This window comes from Ranitomeya variabilis, chromosome 5 (genome assembly GCF_051348905.1).
Source record: "Ranitomeya variabilis isolate aRanVar5 chromosome 5, aRanVar5.hap1, whole genome shotgun sequence".
In the NCBI taxonomy this organism is placed as follows: domain Eukaryota; kingdom Metazoa; phylum Chordata; class Amphibia; order Anura; family Dendrobatidae; genus Ranitomeya; species Ranitomeya variabilis.
Window position 1 is genome coordinate 667,239,333 of NC_135236.1, and position 21,668 is coordinate 667,261,000.

Below are 21,668 nucleotides of genomic sequence, written 5' to 3' on the forward strand. Positions count from 1 at the left end.
ACCAATACACATCCACACCAACATACAAGCCATGACTCCACCCTTGCTTCCGGTATATTCTGTGGCAAATGTCCAATCGTCTTCTGGCAATGTGAACATGTCATTGGTTGCAGTAATCATCACCTTCCTGCAGATGGCATCCTCGTACTTGGGAAGAAAGTTCCTGTGTAGGACAGGTTCAACTCAATTTGGGCTGGCTCCAAGATGTCTCCTCAAAGAACAATGCTTTGTCACCCAAACACCACAGGCATTGTGTATCAATATACATATCCATAGGCCGAAGACAGGATGTCTATCTCAGTACCACTGGCTTATAATGGAAACCCACAGGAGTTGTGTACATATGTAGATAATGATAGGTCACAAACAGGACTATTCATTCAAGATTTCCACAGTGTGCACCTATATCCTCCATTAGGTTGGAGGGCAATATTCATTTCATATGTAGATGCACCTCTGCCTTATCACTAAAACAAAGGACCTCACACAAAAGAACACAAGCCTGACCGCCTAATAGGTTTACACAGTCTTGTATCTGGTTTATCTCATCAACAGAGTCCTGGAAATATTCATCACTCATAAATTCAATATATCTCAGTGATGTCTATGATACGTGCATTGTCCATGTTGTCTCCGACAATATGCAAAAAAATTAAAATGACGGTTACACTATGTCCTGATTTTGTCTTTTAGTAGGCTGTTAGTGACAATACACTGAGTTCAGAATTATTATTATTTGAGAGGATTATTTTTATTATTGATCAACAACTATGTTCTCAATCAACCCAAAAGACTCATAAATATCAAAGCTTAATATTTTTGGAAGTTGGAGTGTTTTTTTTTTTAGATTTGGCTATCTTAGGAGGACATCTGTTTGTGCAGGTAACTATTACTGTGCAGAATTATTAGGCAACTTAATAAAAACCAAATATATTCCCATCTCACTTGTTTATTTTCACCAGGTAAACCAATATCACTGCACAAAATTTAGAAATAAACATTTCTGACATGCAAAAACAAAACCTCAAAAATTAGTGCCCAATATAGCCCCCTTTCTTTATGATGACACTCAGCAGCCTCCATCCATAGATTCTGTCAGTTGCTTGATCTGTTTACGACCAACATCGCGTGCAGCAGCCACCACAGCCTCCAGACACTGTTCCGAGAGGTGGACTGTTTTCCCTCCCTGTAGATCTCACATTTTATGAGGGACCACAGGTTCTCTATGGGGTTCAGATCAGGTGAACAAGGGGGCCATGTCATTATTTTTTCTTCTTTGAGACCTTTACTGGCCAGCCACGCTGTGGAGTAGTTTGAGGCATGTGATGGAGCATTGTCCTGCATGAAAATCATGTTTTTCTTGAACGATACCGACTGCTTCCTGTACCACTGCTTGAAGAAGTCGTCTTCCAGAAACTGGCAGTAGGTCTGGGAGTTGAGGTTCACTCCATCCTCAACCCGAAAAGGTCCCACAAGTTCATCCTTGATGATCCCAGCCCATACCAGTGCCCCACCTCCACCTTGCTGGCGTCTGAGTGGAGCTCTCTGCCCTTTACTGGTCCAGCCTCTGGCCCATCCGTCTGGCCCATCAAGAGTCACTCTCATTTCATCAGTCCATAAAACCTTTGAAAAGTCAGTCTTAAGATATTTCTTGGCCCAGTCTTGACGTTTTATCTTATGTTTCTTGTTCACAGGTGGTCGTTTTTCAGCCTTCCTTACCTTGCCCATGTCCCTGAGTATCGCACACCTTGTGCTTTTTGTTACTCCAGTAACGTTGCAGCTCTGAAATATGGCAAGACTGGTGGCAAATGGCATCTTGGCAGCTTCACGCTTGATTTCCCTCAATTCATGGGCAGTTATTTTGCGCCTTTTTTGCCCAACACGCTTCTTGCGACCCTGTTGGCTATTTGCCATGAAACACTTGATTGTTCCGTGATCACACTTCAAAAGTTTGGCAATTTCAAGACTGCTGCATCCCTCTGCAAGACATCTCATAATTTTGGACTTTTCAGAGCCCGTCAAATCTCTCTTCTGATCCAAAGGGAAGGAAGTTGCCTAATAATTAAGCACACCTTATATAGGGTTTTGATGTCATTAGACAACACCCCTCCTCATTACAGAGATGCACATCACCTGATTTACTGAACTGGTAGTTGGCTCTCAAGCCTGAACAGCTTGGAGTAGGGCAACAAGTATAAAAAGTATCATGTGATCAAAATACAACTTGCCTAATAATTCTGCACGCAGTGTAGTACTGTAACACGGTTTTCTTTTCCGTATTTAAATCAGAAAGCAAGGCATTGTGGGAAAAGAGGTGACTCCGTTCCTGTTGAGCAGAGTAAATGAGAAAACCGGAGGGAAATCCCTAGATTCCAGTATCCTTGTCTGTATTGGTAACAATTTTGGCCATATTGATCCTTACAGATTGGTTGTACACTGATCAGTCTGACTCACATTCCCCTTCCAATGATTAATTGCATGATAGCTATAGAAAACATACCATGAAATGACGTTTTGGGGTCTTTACAGAGAGGGGCAATTTTTTTTAAGCCACTTTCGGTCTCATATAATATATAAGGTTCCTAATCCACGGACCCCATAAAATGAGCTAAATAATCATCCAGTGCCTATTATTCCGTTCATTTTCCTCCCAAACGTTGGGTGAAGGTAATAATTCTATAAAATCAACTGCAGATATTTTGCTTTAGGAAAGGGTAAAGTTATTGTTAAGTTTTCTTAATGGACCTCAAGATATTGCTCTGATAAAGAATAATGCCGGACTTGGGAGTCGTATCGCTGTGGCCCTGAGCAAGATCCAGAAACCTAAAGGAGGCGGAAGGAAGGAATTACGTCATCGCAAGAAATCGGAGGAACAGATGTCTGATTCCAGGCCGGTGAGATGATTCTACAGTCAGAACTGCTTCTATCTAGATAGATAGAAACTAGATAAATCTATGTATTATCTATTATCTATCTATTATCTATCATTTTATCTATCTTCTCTGATTTTCAGGTTGTTATTGGAGGTATTAATGTTGATTTCATTGCAAAAGCAGCTCAAGACAAGATGGAGGTACAGTTCGTGTGGATTCATTGTTGTTTTAAATGGCAGGATCCCTTTTAGTTATACACATTCATAGATTACAGACGATTTTGTAGTCTGGATACGATTGTAGCAAACATCCAGCTGTGAATATTACTAATCTGTCTCTGGATGTAAATCAATAAATAATCTTTCTGTTCGCTAACAGTATACAGGGATCTTGAAAACTGCAAGCCTTTAAAATACACTGTACATTAGAAAGGTGCAGTTCCCTGAGTGTGCCACAGGGGGGCGAACAAGAGCTTCTACGTGTTTTCAGTCTTTAGTTTACCTTTGTCTTTGCATTCTGCATACAACTATGGGGAGCTCCACTTTCGTGATATTTTTTTTAATCATCAGCCATATTGTTCCCACTGCAAACAATGGTGATCTGCAACAAATATCTAAAGATGAGAAATTCTGATTTAGACAAATTTGTCTGTATTTCCCGATGTTCAGCCTTTTCCAAATCCATGCACAATTCTGTTTTGATTAATTTCATAAAAACAGCGATCTTTTTGTAATGCAGAGCCCCAATTGCCTTCCGAGTGATATAACTAGATAATATAATTCAAGTGGCCACCACTAGAGGGAGCTCAGGAGCTTACTGCAGACTGTTTATCTATAGAACTCAATATTAACACTGTATGCAGTAAGCTCCCTCTAGTGGTGACTGCAGGAATTGAGAATTTTATCATTTAAACTTACATCTTTGCAGAGGATTAGGAGCTCTGTATCAGATACACTGTATCCCGCCTACTATAAAGATATATTACTAAATTAATCAGCAATGAAAGCTGGACCTAAAAACAACATGATGATGATGAAAGGTAAAGGTCCACTTTAAGTTTCCGTATTAGGAATTCATTTATATTACCCTGCTGTATGTTTCCAATTATAACTTGCAGTAACTAAATAGTTTTTTTTTATGTAAAATCCACTCAACTCCACTGATCTCAGTTAAAAATCCCATAAATTTCCCACAAACTGTTACATAAAAATAGGAAACTAATAAAAAATGATTGGAAACATAAGAGATCAGCTAAGAAGTTTATTTATAACACTCGGATGGCGTAGAATTCAGATTTTTATGATGTGCTTTGCGACGTCAGCAGAGGAGTTTGCCTTATGGGACCATTTGTGGCCCTAAAACGCGAAATCCAGAACATTGATAATTTACGTGGCAGTATGGGAACTCGGAAAAAGACATTAATCGTATAATTTGTCTTATTTCCATCATGGTATAATGCTATTACTCTCTGTTATCAGCCATTTAGTTTACCATTCTGGTTTGTGGCTTACCATTGCAGTTTGGGGGACAAACAAATCCGGGTCAAGTCCACCAGTCCTTTGGAGGTGTTGGCAGGAACCTGGCAGGTATGTGATCTTTCATGGTTTACTGATCCAAAGCTCCAAATTCCCTGAATAGGACGAGTTACTTAATTTTTTTTTAATTATTTCCTGTAGTCATCACTAGGGGGAGCTCAGGAGCTGACTGCATACAGGTTTTGTATTGAGTTCTATGTATAAACCGTATGCAGTCACCTCACGAGCTCCCCCTAGTGGCAGCTAAAGGCAGCCAGAATGGGAAACTATAATTTAGGACAATTGGCCTTTTAATATTAGTATATGCTCTTCTCCTTCAGATTGTTTGAGCCGTCTTGGTGTCAGACCTCTGTTCATCTCGGCTGTAGGGCAAGATGACCTCTCTGACTCAGTCTTCCGGTACTGTTCACACATGGTGAGTCCGCCTGATGCACAGCCATGTAAAAAAAATATAAATTACACTGAAAAATTAGTATTTTATTATTTTGCCTATTTCGACAAAGGTTTACCGATCTGTCATCTTTTCTTAGAACACTTCCGTCTCTGTTCCTCTGTTGTTCCTCCAGGAAATGCATGAATAATCTAACACCCGGATATTACGCTTACCCTTGTCAATGGGTCGTGCCTTAGGGTTAGGTTCTAGAACTGTCCAATCAGCCCTGACACTACCAGACTCTTATCGACAGGGAAAAGAGTAAATTGTACATTTTCTGGAGAAACATCAGAGGGGCAGAGGATTTGAAGACCCATATCTGGGAGGAAGGTTCGGCATCTTTTGGGTGTAGCTGCGCCCCTTTGCTGCCGTCACACCCCTTTTAATTCTATTCCCCACCTCCATGAATGAAGGAACATCTTGGAATCGTTGGTTTCTAGGAGCTTTCGGTCAGGTTCAGCAGGGCCCGAGAGATTTTCTGGTTCTCTAGGAGTTCCGGGAGGTCTCCTATTATTCCAGAAGAGTTGGCTGATAGGATTTTTATGTTTTATGGATATTGCCCTTTAATCAAGTGTATTCTTATGTGGAAGTATACTTGTCTTGCAGGATATGAGAGGGGTGGCACATCTTAAGGGTCACAACACGGCCACATACTGTGCAGTCATCTCTGGCAGTGGAGAACTGAACCTCGGACTGGGAGACATGGAAATTCACCAACAGATAACAGAGAAACACGTGAGAATTTGTGGCTCCACTTGCATTTGTGACCTACAGAAACTAAAAAAAAATGGTAAATTTAGTCACGCGCCTTATAGTAAGCCACACCCCTTATACGAAGCCACACCCCTTATACAAAGCCACACACCTTATGCTAAGCCATACCCCTTATAAAAGCCACACCCCTTATAGTAAGCCACACACCTTATATAAAGCCACACCCCTTATAATAAGCTACACCCCTTATAATAAGCTACACCCCTTTATATTAAGTCACACCTTGTTGATCTGGATGAGCAGCAAGGATCAAAGGCGTTGGTGCAAACAGAAATGTGTAGCTGGATATGCTGGACAGCACCTGTATCACCGTGGAACAGCAGAGCTGAGGGTGCAGATAGTTCCTTAGATGTGGTACTGTAGGGCTGAATGGGCTGGAATGCAATAAAGATGTGGAACAGCAGAATTGATTTTGCTGGATGACACATGCTCGTGGTAGAGCAGAGCGGAATATGCAGACAGCACTATGAAGGAAGGAACAGCAGAGCTGGGAATGAGGATGGCTCTAAGGATGTAGAACAGTAGATTTGGGAGTGAGGACGGCTACTAGAATGTAGAACAGCAGAGCTGAGACTTAGGATGGTTTCTAGGGTGTGGAACAGTAGAGCTGAAAAAAGGACGGTTTCTAGGAGGTGGAACAGCAAAGCTGAGACTGAGGACGGCTCCTAGGATGTGGAACAGCAGAGCTGAGAGTAAAGATGGCTCCTAGGATGTGGAACAGCAGAGTTGAGAGTAAAGATGGCTCCTAGGATGTGTAACAGCAGAGCTGGGAGTGAGGACGGCTCCTAGGATGTGGAACAGCAGAGCTAAGAGTAAAGATGGCTCCTAGGATGTGGAACAGCAGAGCTGGGAGTAAAGATGGCTCCTAGGATGTGGAACAGCAGAGCTGGGAGTGAGGACGGCTCCTAGGATGTGGAACAGCAGAGCTAAGAGTAAAGATGGCTCCTAGGATGTGGAACAGCAGAGCTGGGAGTGAGGACGGCTCCTAGAATGTTGAACAGCAGGGCTAAGACTGAGGACGGCTCCTAGGGTGTGGAACAGCAGAGCTGAGAGTGAGGACGTCTCTTAGGGTGTGGAACAGCAGAGATGAGAGTGAGGACGGCTCCTAGGGTGTGGAACAGCAGAGCTGAGAGTGAGGACGTCTCCTAGGGTGTGGAACAGCAGAGCTGAGAGTGAGGACGGCTCCTAGGATGTGGAACAGCAGAGCTGGGAGTGAGGACAGCTCCTAGGATGTGGAACAGCAGAGCTGAGAGTGAGGACGGCTCCTAGGGTGTGGAATGACAGAGCTGAGCCTGAGGACGGCTGCTATGATGTGGAACAGCAGATCTTCAGTGAGGTTGGTGCATAACATGTAGAACTGCAGGGCTGGATATGCTGAATGGCTCCCTGGTCAGGTAACAGCTGAATCAAATATGCAGACAAACACCTTGGAACAGCAGAGCCCAGTGGTGTAGCAGAGGTAGTTGAGTTAGGAGGGAAGTTAACAGTGTTTAGAAACATAGCAGTGGTGTGGATGCCTAATTATCTAAAGCTCAGGTGAGCGAGCCAGCCGATGAGACCTTAGCATGTGACATCAGAGGTGCGCGCCGCATGGAGCAACACACATGGGTGGAGAGAACAGAGAGAACCATTCACTGGGAAAAGAGGACGCAAAGCCCGGTGCTGGAGCCGGGACATGTGAGTAACAGCCCCAACACAAGTGCCTCATTAATTACCACATATTCTCTAAGAAACTAGCAGAACCAACTAACCATCAGCTCCATACTCATCAAAAAAAAGTGTATCATACCTCAGGTTTTCAGGGGCTTGTTGACCTTCTTGCCCCGAGACCCTGATGGCTGATACCATATCTGACCTCCATGGTTACATTAGGCAGATTGCGCTGCAGTCATCAGATCTTTGAAAAGTGAGGGGAACACAAATAGTCACAGACCCTCAACAATAGTCGTGTTACTAAGAAGATTTTACTAAGTCTTCCGATGACAAGGTGATGCCGGGGGTTATTGTTACTCACACCGACAACATGGAAAGAGTGAGAACAGGGATCATGGAAGGTCAGGAGATCGGCGAGGATCAAAACAGGGCTTAATGGTATGAAAGAGAGAATTTAGGGTCCATGTCAAAGCACCAAATGGTTGGCCCGCCCGTGCCTTGTCACCACCAACAGTCCCTAGTAAAAATGTGTCCTAAGGATGAAAATTCAATATCAGCAAAATATGGTTTACTATGAAAAATCTGATTTAAAAAGCAAGTTGAGAAAAAAAGAAGATAGAGAGTAACTGCTTCCAATGGCTATTCTTTAGGTGCCTACTAGTGATGAGTGAATATACTCGTTACTCGAGATTTCTCGAGCATGCTCGGGGTCCTCCGGGTATGTTTTAGTGCTCGGAGTTTCAGTTTTTAGCGCCGCAGCTGAATGATTTACATCTGTTAGCCAGCATAAGTACATGTGGGGATTCCCTAGCAACCAGAGGGAAGGGGAGAAGCAGAGGGACAGAGAAAGGCACAATGTTCTGCAGCTTTCTTGTAAATGCCAATGCTGGATTCACAACTACACTGCTCGGTACTGAGCTTCTGTATATGTGCTACATAGAGACAGGGGATATCAGGAGCTCCTCGTGTCTGTGTGTGCTGTGTATGGGAGACATAACAGGAGCTAGCCCCCTCCCACTAGCTCAGAGACAACTCAAAATTAGAGAGAAAGCAGGAATCAACCCCAATGCTGGATTCACAGCTACACCGCTCAGTACTGGACTTCTGTATATGTGCTACATAGAGACAAGGGATATCAGGAGCTACTCATGTCTGTGTGTTCTGTGTATAGGAGACATAATAGGGGCTAGACTCCTCCCACTTGCTCAGAGACAACTGAAAATGAGAGAGAACAGGTCATAAAATGGTCAGATATTGTGTTTTTCCTCATGTACACACGTGACAACTTATTCCGAACAGTCAAATTAATTTTAATGGGTTTAAATATATTTGACCATGCCCATTTAAATCTAAACCATGCCCATTTTTATAGCAACCCGCTTTTCAAATATCCTCCTTTGAGGGACTCTCATTGGGTCAGAAACACTAATGTGAATATAGAATGTATTATGTTATATAATATATTATGCATTTTGTTTATTTTTATATCCGATGAGTAGAAAGACTTAGGTGCCGCGTACATTGAGTATCCTCTTGTAATACCTTTTCTCTCCACCAGGTGTCTCAGTTTGCAGAGCGTCTCCGCAGTTCTCGCCTACTGTGCATAGACGGGAATGTTCCTGTGTCAACCATTCAGTATGTGTGCGAAGTCGCGCGTCGGAGCGCTGTGCCAGGTCAGTGTGCCAACATATCTGTGCAATTAACACCTCCAAACCGCGCGAGCCGAGACTCGCGGAAAATTGTTTATTACATTTACTTGTCACAAAATATTAAATTATGATGTGAAGGTGTAAGGTCACATCTTAGTTACAAGTTCTGAAGTTTCCTTATATACTTGTTTCATTTTTTCACTTTTTCCCCCAAATCTCTGCTTGCTGTTATCTCCAGGTTCCCTTTAATCTGGCCAAGTTTCTCAAAATCCCTTTTTTTAGTATAAGAATCATTAACTTTTTCTGATATTATGATATCTTACTGTCAGGAATTCCTACAATCAGTTGTAATCTTTAAAGCAGCTCATCAACAAGTGTTCATTTCACCTACAGCACTCCCGCAGGTGAAATGAGGTATCGCACAGCTTCTATTGAAATCATTCTCTTCTTTGTGTAATAAATGGACATTCTGAGTCCTCCAGTGAGACAGATACATTTTTGTAGCTGGTTCCTCTTCCAGATAAAAGAGCTTTTGAAAATTAGATTCTAAACCAGACATCCCCTTTAAATGTAAAAGTTATTGTATAATGTTTTGCAGTTTGCTACGAACCAACAGATATAGACAAAGCCTCTAAACCCTTCACCTCAAAGAGCTGGACGGCTTTGACCTACCTCTCTCCAAACATAAAAGAGCTCCTAGCCATCAATAGGACCTTGGGATATGTAGAAGACATCGGTAAGCGACGCCAAGATGGTGGGTAGGTAGTTGGGTGACATAATGAATCTTAATTGGTTCGCTTTCAATGTTTCCCAATTTTTGGGAATCCGAGATCTCAAATTTGAGACTGTTTTAGCTGTTGAGGATTATGGGGGATTAGCATTAGCTGTCGGTAATTATGATTTATGATTTCCCATTGAGATGTCAAATACCTTTGTGAAAAAAAAAAACCTTTAAAAATGGGCAAAACAGCATTTTATGCACTGGATAGTAACAACCCAAGACTGACAAACCCGTTCTAACAAATACAAAATTAGACACAAATAGAAAATTAGACAGAAAAGGTTATATTACCCTAATAGATTACAATTAAATTACAATATCCAATATAAATTCAGATTTTTTTCCTCTTGTGAAATTTCTTAAAAAGAAAACATCGCTTCCTTTAAATATGTATTTTTTCCCTTGGTGTAAATGCTGCTGTTCTTCTGATTCTGGCAATGCTTTTCTTTTGTTTCTGCGCCTCTCTGTTCCTGAGATATGGTCCTTTCTTGTTTAGCCAATTGGGATTGGTTCTCAAGATCACACCCATGAAGAGCTGAGGCCACACCCCCTAGGTATCAAGCCTATATTTATATATAGGGAAAAAGAGGCCATATCTTAAGAACGGAGAAGCGTAGGAACAAAAGAAAAATATTGTCAGATTCAGGTGAATGGCAGTATTTACATCAGCTAAAATAACTTCATATTTATGGGAAGGGACAGGTCCTCTTTAATATTTCATCCAGTTGTTTCTGAATTTACTCTACCTCCTAAACAGGATATAAGTGCTGGTAGACTATTATCACTGCTAGCAATTATGATCCAAGAATGATTCCTGTCTGTCTGTGCTATATGGAAATATTGATGTTAATGGTGCCGATGATGGGGTTGGGGATTCATAACTAGAATTGAGCAAATTTTTCAAAATTCGGTTCCAATTATGATCGGCGGCAAATTTTGTTTTTGAAATACAGCTGAACGTCATTGGAGTCAACGGGAATAGAAATGAGCGAATATGTTCGGGAACGATCGTCAAACATAAATTCGGCATGAATAGGGTACCAATATGGCACGAATATAGCAAATTTAGATTCAGCGATCGATTCCGAACATATTCTCTCAACTCTATTCATAGCTCACACCAATGTTATCCAAAGTGGAGAACCTCTGCAAATGCATTTGGTGCTATGTAAGGCTCAGACTTCTTTGAATAGTCACCATGCAGTACCGCTGTTCTCCACCAGTGGCCACTGCAGCTTTTCCTGCTGATTACAGCAGCAGGACTGGTGGCGATCAGTTGATCGCCAACAGGTCCTCATCTAGAGAAGCGGTTTTAACTGACTCAATTAACTTTACATAGATTGTACGCACATATAGGAGAACTGGATGCAATGTTATGAGACTTCACTAGAAGATTTACATCCAGAGACATAAAATAGATGGATCACGTCAGATTCTAAAGGATAATGAGACACATTTTCCAGACATCGACTGTTGACCTTTCAGATGATTGACAGGTGTAAAGCTAAATTCTCAACATCTCTCATCACGGCTTCATCAATGAAAACAAGAGTAATACCACCGGTGAGGGTGGCGGTCCTTTACCAGACACGTACGATGCGGTATGTTTCTTTCCATGACTCGTGTCTCCTTCCCTAGATATTCCGTGTAAATTAGAAGATATAGTAGATACGGCCATCAGCCTCTCGTTGCCTCTCCTGGAGAACATACATTGCGTCATAGTAACTCTGGGGGCCCACGGCGTCCTCTTGTGTGGCCACAGGCGTGACAGAATCGTATCCCTTCGTGCTAAAGACAAGGTATAGAATATCCATAATTGACAAGCATTGATTGTATGGATTTGAGGTAGATTCCACATTCTTAGGTCAAGATGTAGTGAAATATTTTCCAAGTTTTGTCGACTACAACCCGTCGGTCTGAACACGTCGTCCCATTATCATTTAAAGGGACCCATGCCTATAATTCTTCATTCCTCCCCCTAATTATCTAGATTTTTCTTTATTTGGCATCTCCCATAAATAATCCTAATCACCATTTTACAGTGGAATGAAGTTAAAAATTAAGAATTTCATGGTTGATAGTAATGGAAAAACTTTTGAAAGATTGAAGACCAAAGAAAATTACCGATTGTTTAAATAGTTTTTTTGGTGTTAAATGTATATATATTTTATTTTGCAGTGTATTTTTTCCCATATCACAATCTGTATTAAAAATAACAATTAGAAATCTTGCGGTTCTCATACTGACCAATGGGTTTTTTTAGACTCTAACTTTGTGCAGGAGGGGGGGGGGGGTGAGCTGTGACATCACCTATTGTGAATGGTGGATCCTGTGTTATCTACTTGTATATAGAGGTGTTATCAGTCATTGTCCAGGAGGAGGAGGTGAGCTGTGACATCACCTATTGTGAATGGTGGATCCTGTGTTATCTACTGTATATAGAGATGTTATCAGTCATTGTCCAGGAGGAGGAGGTGAGCTGTGACATCGCCTATTGTGAATGGTGGATCCTGTGTTATCTACTGTATATAGAGATGTTATCAGTCATTGTACAGGAGGAGGAGGTGAGCTGTGACATCACCTATTGTGAATGGTGGATCCTGTGTTATCTACTGTATATAGAGGTGTTATCAGTCATTGTACAGGAGGAGGAGGTGAGCTGTGACATCACCTATTGTGAATGGTGGATCCTGTGTTATCTACTGTATATAGAGGTGTTATCAGTCATTGTACAGGAGGGGGAGGTGAGCTGTGACATCACCTATTGTGAATGGTGGACCCTGTGTTATCTGCTGTATATAGAGGTGTTATCAGTCATTGTACAGGAGGAGGAGGTGAGCTGTGACATCACCTATTGTGAATGGTGGATCCTGTGTTATCTACTGTATATAGAGGTGTTATCAGTCATTGTACAGGAGGGGGAGGTGAGCTGTGACATCACCTATTGTGAATGGTGGATCCTGTGTTATCTACTGTATATAGAGGTGTTATCAGTCATTGTACAGGAGGAGGAGGTGAGCTGTGACATCACCTCTTGTGAATGGTGGATCCTGTGTTATCTACTGTATATAGAGGTGTTATCAGTCATTTTACAGGAGGAGGAGGTGAGCTGTGATATCACCTATTGTGAATGATGGATCCTGTGTTATCTACTGTGTATAGAGGTGTTATCAGTCATTGTACAGGAGGAGGAGGAGGTGAGCTGTGACACGAATAGGGTACAGTAGGGTAATCTTATGATTGGTGGATCCTAGGTTATCAGGTGTGTACAGAGTTGGTTCTTAGTATTGTAATTCTGCCTTTGCTGATAAAAGTGATGAAAACTCTTCTTGAAAGGACAGAAAGTTAGAGTCTAAAAAAACTCTAGTAATCTAGTGTGAATATTGCAAGAAATTACTCATTTTAATTTTTAATAAAGATCATGATATAAAAATAAACACATTGCCAGTTTTTTAAATACGTGGACCAGAAAAACCTGATTTAAATAAAAAGGTAATTTATTACGAAGGTGATGTGTATGTCTTCACGGCCTGAGATGAATATGAAACGTAAATAAAAAATCAAACCCCCTACCCCACTCCCAAAAAAAGGTCTATCTAGTGTGAAACAGTAAATTGTAGGTGTTGTGAGAGGGATACAGCTGTAGTTTCTCTCTCTCTGAGACTGTGCGCTGTGAGAGGGGAGGAAGAGCTGCAGCAAGAGACAAGTCATTAGCTGGACACATCTCTGGCATTACAGGAAGAGCCTGTCTAATCAGAGGCTGTATTTCTGGCTGTATTACATTGGGAGGGTGTGGTTATATTTTATTTGTTTGTAGAAATGTTTTGCCTTCTCATTCCTTTCTTGAATTATTGCTTCTCTCTCTGCTTCATTAGGTATCAAGGGATGATCTGTGCGCTGTACATTATCCAGCCGCTCCCATTCCTCCAGAGGAAATCATCAATGTTTCTGGAGCCGGAGACAGGTCTGTTATACTGAGACATTCCGGCAGTTTTATAAAAAACTCTTTTCTTTTTCACGGAATCCATTTATGAAATATGTAAAGAATAGAGATCATTGAAACTACAGATAAATTTCGTAGTGAATCTGAAGTGCTTCGAAGCCTTCAGTTGCCCTGAAAAAACTTGTATGACACTGAGGCCTCTTTTCTCTCCTTTCAAATTAAATCTGCATTATTCTCTTTCCCTCAGACACCAATATTCTTCTTTGCTGTACTGTCTCCAGTATTTTATTGCTATTTCTCCTGATCTCTATGGCGAAGCTGTGCGTTGTGACGTTCTCTCACTATCCAGATTCACCGCAACATGGCTGCTGCATTCCTTGCCTCTGCTTTTATACTGGCTCTAATAGTCCCTCCTGATTGACTGTGTTATACTACGTGATATGATGCCTGCAAGACGTTATAGGATCTAGTAATCAGTGTAAGAACTGGGGTGCCACCCGTAACATTGACTCTGGTTGCCCACTGTTCAGCTACATGCAAATAACTTTACACTCATTCATAAATATGCCTATGTTTCTATATAATAATACACAGGGTAGTGTGTTAAATGAAGGTTGACATTATGCCCTTGTCTGTACATAGTGAAACAAATTTATTGTGCCAACTACTTGTTATATAGGTGGAGTGGAGATCCGATTTCTGCATGGGTGCCCACCGGAGGATTTTCCTGTTCTCCTGTCAGCCAGTCCGAGACTGCTTGTAATCCTTCTATGGCAGATGCAATTTTCTGCTATGTTTAAAATGGAGGTGGCCATTTTTAGCAATTCATACGAATCAAATCACATATTGTAATGTTTGGTGAATTCCTAAATAGTCAAAGCAAATTAAATTCCCATCGAATCGATTCGTAAAGAGTGCATATATAATATATGTATCCTTGGAAGATCAGACATTTCCTTCTCCTCTTTCTTCCGCCTTCTGTCTGGCTGTAAAGCAACTGACTGCAGTAGAAGCCCTTCCTGTGGTACGAGAGCAGGAATACTGAGCCATGTCCTCTTGGAAAAACATTATTTTTCGTGTAGTTTCACAAAAAAAAAGGGTTTTGATAATTTTTCACTCAGAATTTAGAGTATAAGATTGTAGGAAGCAGCATGTAACCCGTTCTCTTTCTTCCTCGCAGCCTCATGGCAGGTCTCCTTACAGGGGTCCTAGCCGAATATGACACTGACACCTGTGTTAGGATGGGTCTCCTGGCCGCCCGTCTCTCCCTCCGTTCCCGCGGACCCATCTCTCAGCTCATCTCACCCATCAGCGTCAGCTTGCAGCAAGTAACGGAGGAGAAGTGGCCACCTCCCAGAGTGTGGAGCGTCTCACCATCCAACGGGAAGACAATCCTTCAGACCAGACACTAAAAGATTGTGTCCTAAACACCCCAATTAGCGTCTCACCATCCAAAAGGAAGACTAGCCTCTAGACCAGACACTAAAATATTATGTCCTAAACACCCCAATGAGCATCTCACCATCCAACAGGAAGACTGTCCTCCAGACCAGACACTAGAAGATTGTGTCCTAAACACCCCAATGAGCGTCTCACCATCCAACGGGAAGACTATCCTCCAGACCAGACACTAGAAAATTGTGTCCTAAACACCCCAATGAGCTTCTCACCATCCAACGGGAAGACTATCCTCCAGACCAGACACTAGAAAATTGTGTCCTAAACACCCCAATGAGCGTCTCACCATCCAACGGGAAGACTAGCCTCCAGACCAGACACTAGAAAATTGTGTCCTAAACACCCCAATGAGCGTCTCACCATCCAACGGGAAGACTATCCTCCAGACCAGACACTAGAAAATTGTGTCCTAAACACCCCAATGAGCGTCTCACCATCCAACGGGAAGACTAGCCTCCAGACCAGACACTAGAAGATTGTGTCCTAAACACCCCAATGAGCATCTCACCATCCAACAGGAAGACTGTCCTCCAGACCAGACACTAGAAGATTGTGTCCTAAACACCCCAATGAGCATCTCACCATCCAACGGGAAGACTAGCCTCCAGACCAGACACTAGAAGATTGTGTCCTAAACACCTCAATGAGCATCTCACCATCCAACGTGAAGACTGTCCTCCAGACCAGACACTAGAAGATTGTGTCCTAAACACCCCAATGAGCGTCTCACCATCCAACGGGAAGACAATCCTCCAGACCAGACACTAAAAGATTGTCCTAAACGCCCCAATGAGCATCTCACCATCCAACGTGAAGACCGTCCTCCAGACTAGACACTAGAAAATTGTGTCCTAAACACCCCAATGAGCATCTCACCATTGAACGTGAAGACTAGCCTCCAGACCAGACACTAGAAGATTGTGTCCTAAACACCTCAATGAGCATCTCACCATCCAACGGGAAGACTAGCCTCCAGACCAGACACTAGAAGATTGTGTCCTAAACACCCCAATGAGCATCTCACCATCCAACGTGAAGACCGTCCTCCAGACCAGACACTAGAAAATTGTGTCCTAAACACCCCAATGAGCGTCTCACCATTGAACGTGAAGACTGTCCTCCAGACCAGACACTAGAAGATTGTGTCCTAAACACCTCAATGAGCATCTCACCATCCAACGGGAAGACTAGCCTCCAGACCAGACACTAGAAGATTGTGTCCTAAACACCTCAATGAGCATCTCACCATCCAACGTGAAGACTGTCCTCCAGACCAGACACTAGAAGATTGTGTCCTAAACACCCCAATGAGCGTCTCACCATCGAACGTGAAGACTATCCTCCAGACCAGACACTAGAAAATTGTGTCCTAAACACCCCAATGAGCGTCTCACCATCCAACGGGAAGACTATCCTCCAGACCAGACACTAGAAGATTGTGTCCTAAACACCCCAATGAGCATCTCACCATCCAACGGGAAGACTAGCCTCCAGACCAGACACTAGAAGATTGTGTCCTAAACACCCCAATGAGCATCTCACCATCCAACAGGAAGACTATCCTCCAGACCAGACACTAGAAGATTGTGTCCTAAACACCCCAATGAGCATCTCACCATCCAACGGGAAGACTAGCCTCCAGACCAGACACTAGAAGATTGTGTCCTAAACACCTCAATGAGCATCTCACCATCCAACGTGAAGACCGTCCTCCAGACCAGACACTAGAAGATTGTGCCCTAAACACCCCAATCATGAAGAATATTAATAGAATTCACCGCGTGCCGAAAAGTTCCAACCTATTGTTTTCATTCTTCACCTCTGTCAAGATCTCTGCAATAATTTTTAGATATTTAACATTATAGGGGATGTCCAACTTTTGGAACCTTTATTTTAATTTATATACATATTTTTGGGACTAAAAATCATTTTAACAATTGGGTTTTATTAAAAATGTTGCATCTTTTGCCTTCTGTAGCCTCCGTGTGTGCACTGGCTATTGCTGCCTGTAAAATGAGTTGACTGAGAATCCTTCAGTGAGCTTGTTCTGAGTTTGGAACTCTTATCTATCATTTTTTTAAACTATTCTCAGCTGATTTATGACCACAAACCACATCAAAGTTGAAAGTGCCAGGAAGCAAAGAGCATCTAAAAGCCAAAAGGTCAAATTTTTTTGATTGAAATCCAATTGCAAAATGTTTTTTTTTTAACACCAAATACAAGAAATTGGGGTAAAAAAAATATTACCCAAAGGTGGACAACCCCTTTATCAGCTTTTAAACTCAGAACGTGCATTGTCATCATTTGTCCACCAGGTGGTGCCATAGTTTTTAGCTGCTGTAGATTCGCATAATGTTAATCATTGATCGCTCTGACATCTGATCATTGTCATTTCCCTGAATAATGTGAAATGTGTTCCGTTTGCCTTTTTTTTTTTTTTTTTTTTAACAAAACTTCCCCAAATGTTAAAAACGTACTGTCCCGTGACCCATGTGTTTAGTGTCAAAGAAATACCTGAGCCAATATGGCGGCCAATTTAAAGGAACAGTGCGCAACATAATAACTGTACTGCAATAAATCCTTCTCCATCTGAAGACACCTACCAGGAGGTTCCTACATGGAAATCTCATTGGTGATGGTATCTGAAGATCTGGTAGGGTAGATACAATGTTCCTTTTCGATCTCTCCAATATTGACGATACAAAAAAAAAAATCTAAATAATAAATAAATAAATAATAAAAATAATAATTAAGAAAAAAATACTGAATAATTCCTATGATTTGATATGTGGACATCAGGAATTTAAGGTATGAAAATTTACCAGCAACAGTTTCCAGGATAAATAAACCGATTAGTCTCTTCGCTGATGATAGCCCGCCGCCCCCGCTGATCTCATCACATTGTTACCAGGTCTCAGATGTTCTTCAGACTTAATAGGTGGGGACAATCTCCTTGTAGACGTAGGGAAGGGGGGTAGAAGACAAGTCCTGGGATGTCGATTTATTTTTTTTTTTTGGAAAGTTGATGTCACGACACGAGAAAAGTTTCCATCCAAGGGGCAAGTCCACAGGTGCGTCAAAGGTGAGGAAGGCAGGGCAAGGAGGAAAGTGTTATTTAAGGGTTGAGCATCTTCAAGAAGCAGATGGTAAGTTCTCAAGAAGGTTCCCTGGAGGAAGGTCAACAGGAAGCAATGAATTTCTTATCTCGTACTTTACTTGCTATCTTGTTGGTTGGATCCATGGTCTATGGTACCACTGATGGAACCACAACGAGGACCCGGATAGTTCGGAAGACCAGACAAGGTCCCAGTGAAATGGGTACACTGGTGAAGCAGTTCAAGATGAGGTCTACTGAGAAGACCCTAGATGAGAGATTTCCATTCAATGTCTTCGATGGTAGAAGGAAACGTCAAGCCTTCCATGATGTGTCTGGAGATCCTGGTCTCGTGTTCTTCCACCACCTGAGTGAGCACGGAAAGTTCAACCAGGACACGGTAAGATCTGACTGGGAAACTCATTGTTTTAAGACCTCGCCAGTAATCGGTGACCACTCCAGACATCTATGTTATTCTGGAGATCCACCATTGTCAACCACTTTCACTGGAAGTGCGAAGTTAGACAACATGTCAGTCCCGACTTAAATTGTCAGAAAGGGCATCATGGGCAAGATAAACAGCCAAGACAAGGGATAGGCAGAATAGGCAGCTGCCTAAGGTGCAACTGATCTTCTAAAGGCACAATCTACATCCTAGATTGTGTGGAAACAAGGAGAGAGGGTGACTGTATGGATGCACTCACTGTCTGGCACTGTATGTGGGGACACTTATTGACTAAGTCACTGTATATGGGAGCACTGTCGGGGTCACTATATGGAGCACTGTCGGGGTCACTTGACATGGGGGCACTGTCGGGGTCAGTGTATATGGGGCACTGTCGGGGTCACTTGACATGGGGGTATTGTCGGAGTCACTGTATATGGGGCACTGTCGGAGTCACTGTATATGGGGCACTGTCGGGGTCACTGTGTATGAGAGCACTGTCGGGGTCACTGTATATGGGGCACTGTCGGGGTCACTGTATATGGGGCACTGTCGGGGTCACTGTGTATGGGACATTCACAGTCTAGAGCACTATGTATTTGGTATATTGTAATTGGGGCACTGTATAGTGGGGTACTCTAGTGGGGGTACTGTGCTCTGGGGGATTCTCTGGCGGGGTCACTGCATTGAGTTAAAGGACTAAATGATGAGTATGACCCAATATATACAACGCCACAGCTGGAACATCTCTCCACACTCAACCAGACAGCCCTCGTATACAGTGCCCTATCCAGAGTACTCCCATGCTCAGTGGCCATGGCACTGTATATGGGTCACTCACTGAAAATGGCACTTTATCTGGGGGCACTTACGGTTACACTCTATATGGGGCACTCTCTGACTGGGCCACTATATTTTGGGACGGTTCTAATTGGGGCATTGTATAGTAGAGTACTCTAGCAGGAGTACTGTGGAATTCTGTGGCTGTGGCACTGTATATGGGGTCACTCCCTGGCTGTGGCACTGTATATGGGGTCACTCACTGACTGTGGCACTGTATATGGGGTCACTCACTGGCTGCGGCACTGTATATGGGGTCACTCCCTGGCTGTGGCGCTGTATATGGGGTCACTCCCTGGCTGTGGCACTGTATATGGGGTCACTCACTGGCTGTGGCACTGTATATGGGGTCACTCACTGGCTGTGGCACTGTATATGGGGTCACTCACTGGCTGTGGCACTGTATATGGGGTCACTTCCTGGCTGGGTCACTGTAAATGGGGTCACTCCCTGGCTTCGGCACTATATATGGGGTCACTCCCTGGCTGCGGCACTGTATATGGGGTCACTCACTGGCTGTGGCACTGTATATGGGGTCACTCCCTGGCTGTGGCACTGTATATGGGGTCACTCACTGGCTGTGGCACTGTATATGGGGTCACTCACTGGCTGTGGCACTGAATATGGGGTCACTCCCTGGCTGTGGCACTGTATATGGGGTCACTCACTGGCTGTGGCACTGTATATGGGGTCACTCCCTGGCTGTGGCACTGTATATGGGGTCACTCACTGGCTGTGGCACTGTATATGGGGTCACTCCCCGGCTGTGGCACTGTATATGGGGTCACTCACTGGCTGTGGCACTGTATATGGGGTCACTCACTGGCTGTGGCACTGAATATGGGGTCACTCACTGGCTGTGGCACTGTATATGGGGTCACTCACTGGCTGTGGCACTGAATATGGGGTCACTCACTGGCTGTGGCACTGTATATGGGGTCACTCACTGGCTGTGGCACTGTATATGGGGTCACTCACTGGCTGTGGCACTGTATATGGGGTCACTCACTGGCTGTGGCGCTGTATATGGGGTCACTCCCTGGCTGCGGCACTGTATATGGGGTCACTCACTGGCTGTGGCGCTGTATATGGGGTCACTCACTGGCTGTGGCACTGTATATGGGGTCACTTCCTGGCTGGGTCACTGTATATGGGGTCTGTTGTGAAATTGGATTTTGGGCTCCCCCGGTGGCCACTGGTGGAATTGAACTTGTGTGCATCATCCCCTCTGTTCACCTGTTCCCATCAGGATGTGGGAGTCGCTATTTAACCTTGCTCCTCTGTCACTTCCATGCCGGTCAACATTGTAATCAGAAGCCTTTCTGTGCATGTTCCTGCTACCAGACAACTTCCAGCTAAGTCGGACTTTTGTCCTTGTTTGTTTTTTGCATTTTGTTCCAGTTCACAGCTGCAGTTTCGTTTCTGTGTCTGGAAAGCTCTTGTGATCTGAAATTGCCACTCTGATGTTATGAGTTAATACTAGAGTCTTAAAGTAATTTCAGGATGGTGTATTGATAGGGTTTTCAGCTGACCATGAAAGTACCCTTTCTGTCTTCCTGCTATCTAGTAAGCGGACCTCGATTTTGCTAAACCTATTTTCATACTACGTTTGTCATTTTCATCTTAAATCACCGCCAATATATGTGGGGGCCTCTGTCTGCCTTTCGGGGAAATTTCTCTAGAGGTGAGCCAGGACTATATTTTCCTCTGCCAGGATTAGTTAGTCCTCCGGCCGGCGCTGGGCGTCTAGGGATAAAACGCAGGCTACGCTACCCGGCTACTGTTAGTTGTGCGGCAGGTTTAGTTCATGGTCAGTTTAAGTTTCCATCCTTCCAAGAGCTAGTTCCTATGTATGCTGGGCTATGTTCTCTTGCCATTGAGAACCATAACAGTTTGACCGGCCTTAAAGGGTTAAATTAATTGGCAGAGAAAGGAGAGAAAAAAGAAGTCTGCTGAAAAATTTTTTTTTTTTTTTTTCCTTCAGTTCTGAGTGTGCTTTCAATTGAATCACTTGCAAGTCTGCCTATATTGCAGCCTTCCTCTCTCTCTCTCCTTCTAATCCTGGAATGGCTCTGTGTTCACCTGTTTAAAATGGATATTCAGAGTTTAGCTGCAGGTTTGAATAATCTCACCACGAAAGTTCAAAATTTACAAGATTTTGTTGTTCATGTTCCTATATCTGAACCTAGA

General features: G+C 43.1%; 1 protein-coding gene across 2 annotated transcripts in view; it reads left to right on the forward strand.

The window, feature by feature from the left end:
- The window catches only part of LOC143776871 (uncharacterized), a 47,739-nt gene that overhangs the window by 18,064 nt on the left and 8,007 nt on the right, over window positions 1-21,668 (forward strand). The window contains exons 9-19 of one of the 2 annotated variants that reach the window (XM_077266684.1): window positions 2,290-2,375; window positions 2,752-2,894; window positions 3,014-3,073; window positions 4,393-4,459; window positions 4,729-4,823; window positions 5,448-5,576; window positions 8,827-8,941; window positions 9,516-9,671; window positions 11,337-11,497; window positions 13,574-13,662; window positions 14,822-18,593. In XM_077266684.1, the coding sequence (XP_077122799.1) occupies window positions 2,290-2,375; window positions 2,752-2,894; window positions 3,014-3,073; window positions 4,393-4,459; window positions 4,729-4,823; window positions 5,448-5,576; window positions 8,827-8,941; window positions 9,516-9,671; window positions 11,337-11,497; window positions 13,574-13,662; window positions 14,822-15,053 (1,333 nt within the window). In that variant the 3' untranslated portion in view covers window positions 15,054-18,593. The remainder of the gene's footprint in view (window positions 1-2,289; window positions 2,376-2,751; window positions 2,895-3,013; window positions 3,074-4,392; window positions 4,460-4,728; window positions 4,824-5,447; window positions 5,577-8,826; window positions 8,942-9,515; window positions 9,672-11,336; window positions 11,498-13,573; window positions 13,663-14,821; window positions 18,594-21,668) is intronic. The other variant, XM_077266685.1, reaches the window with a different exon arrangement.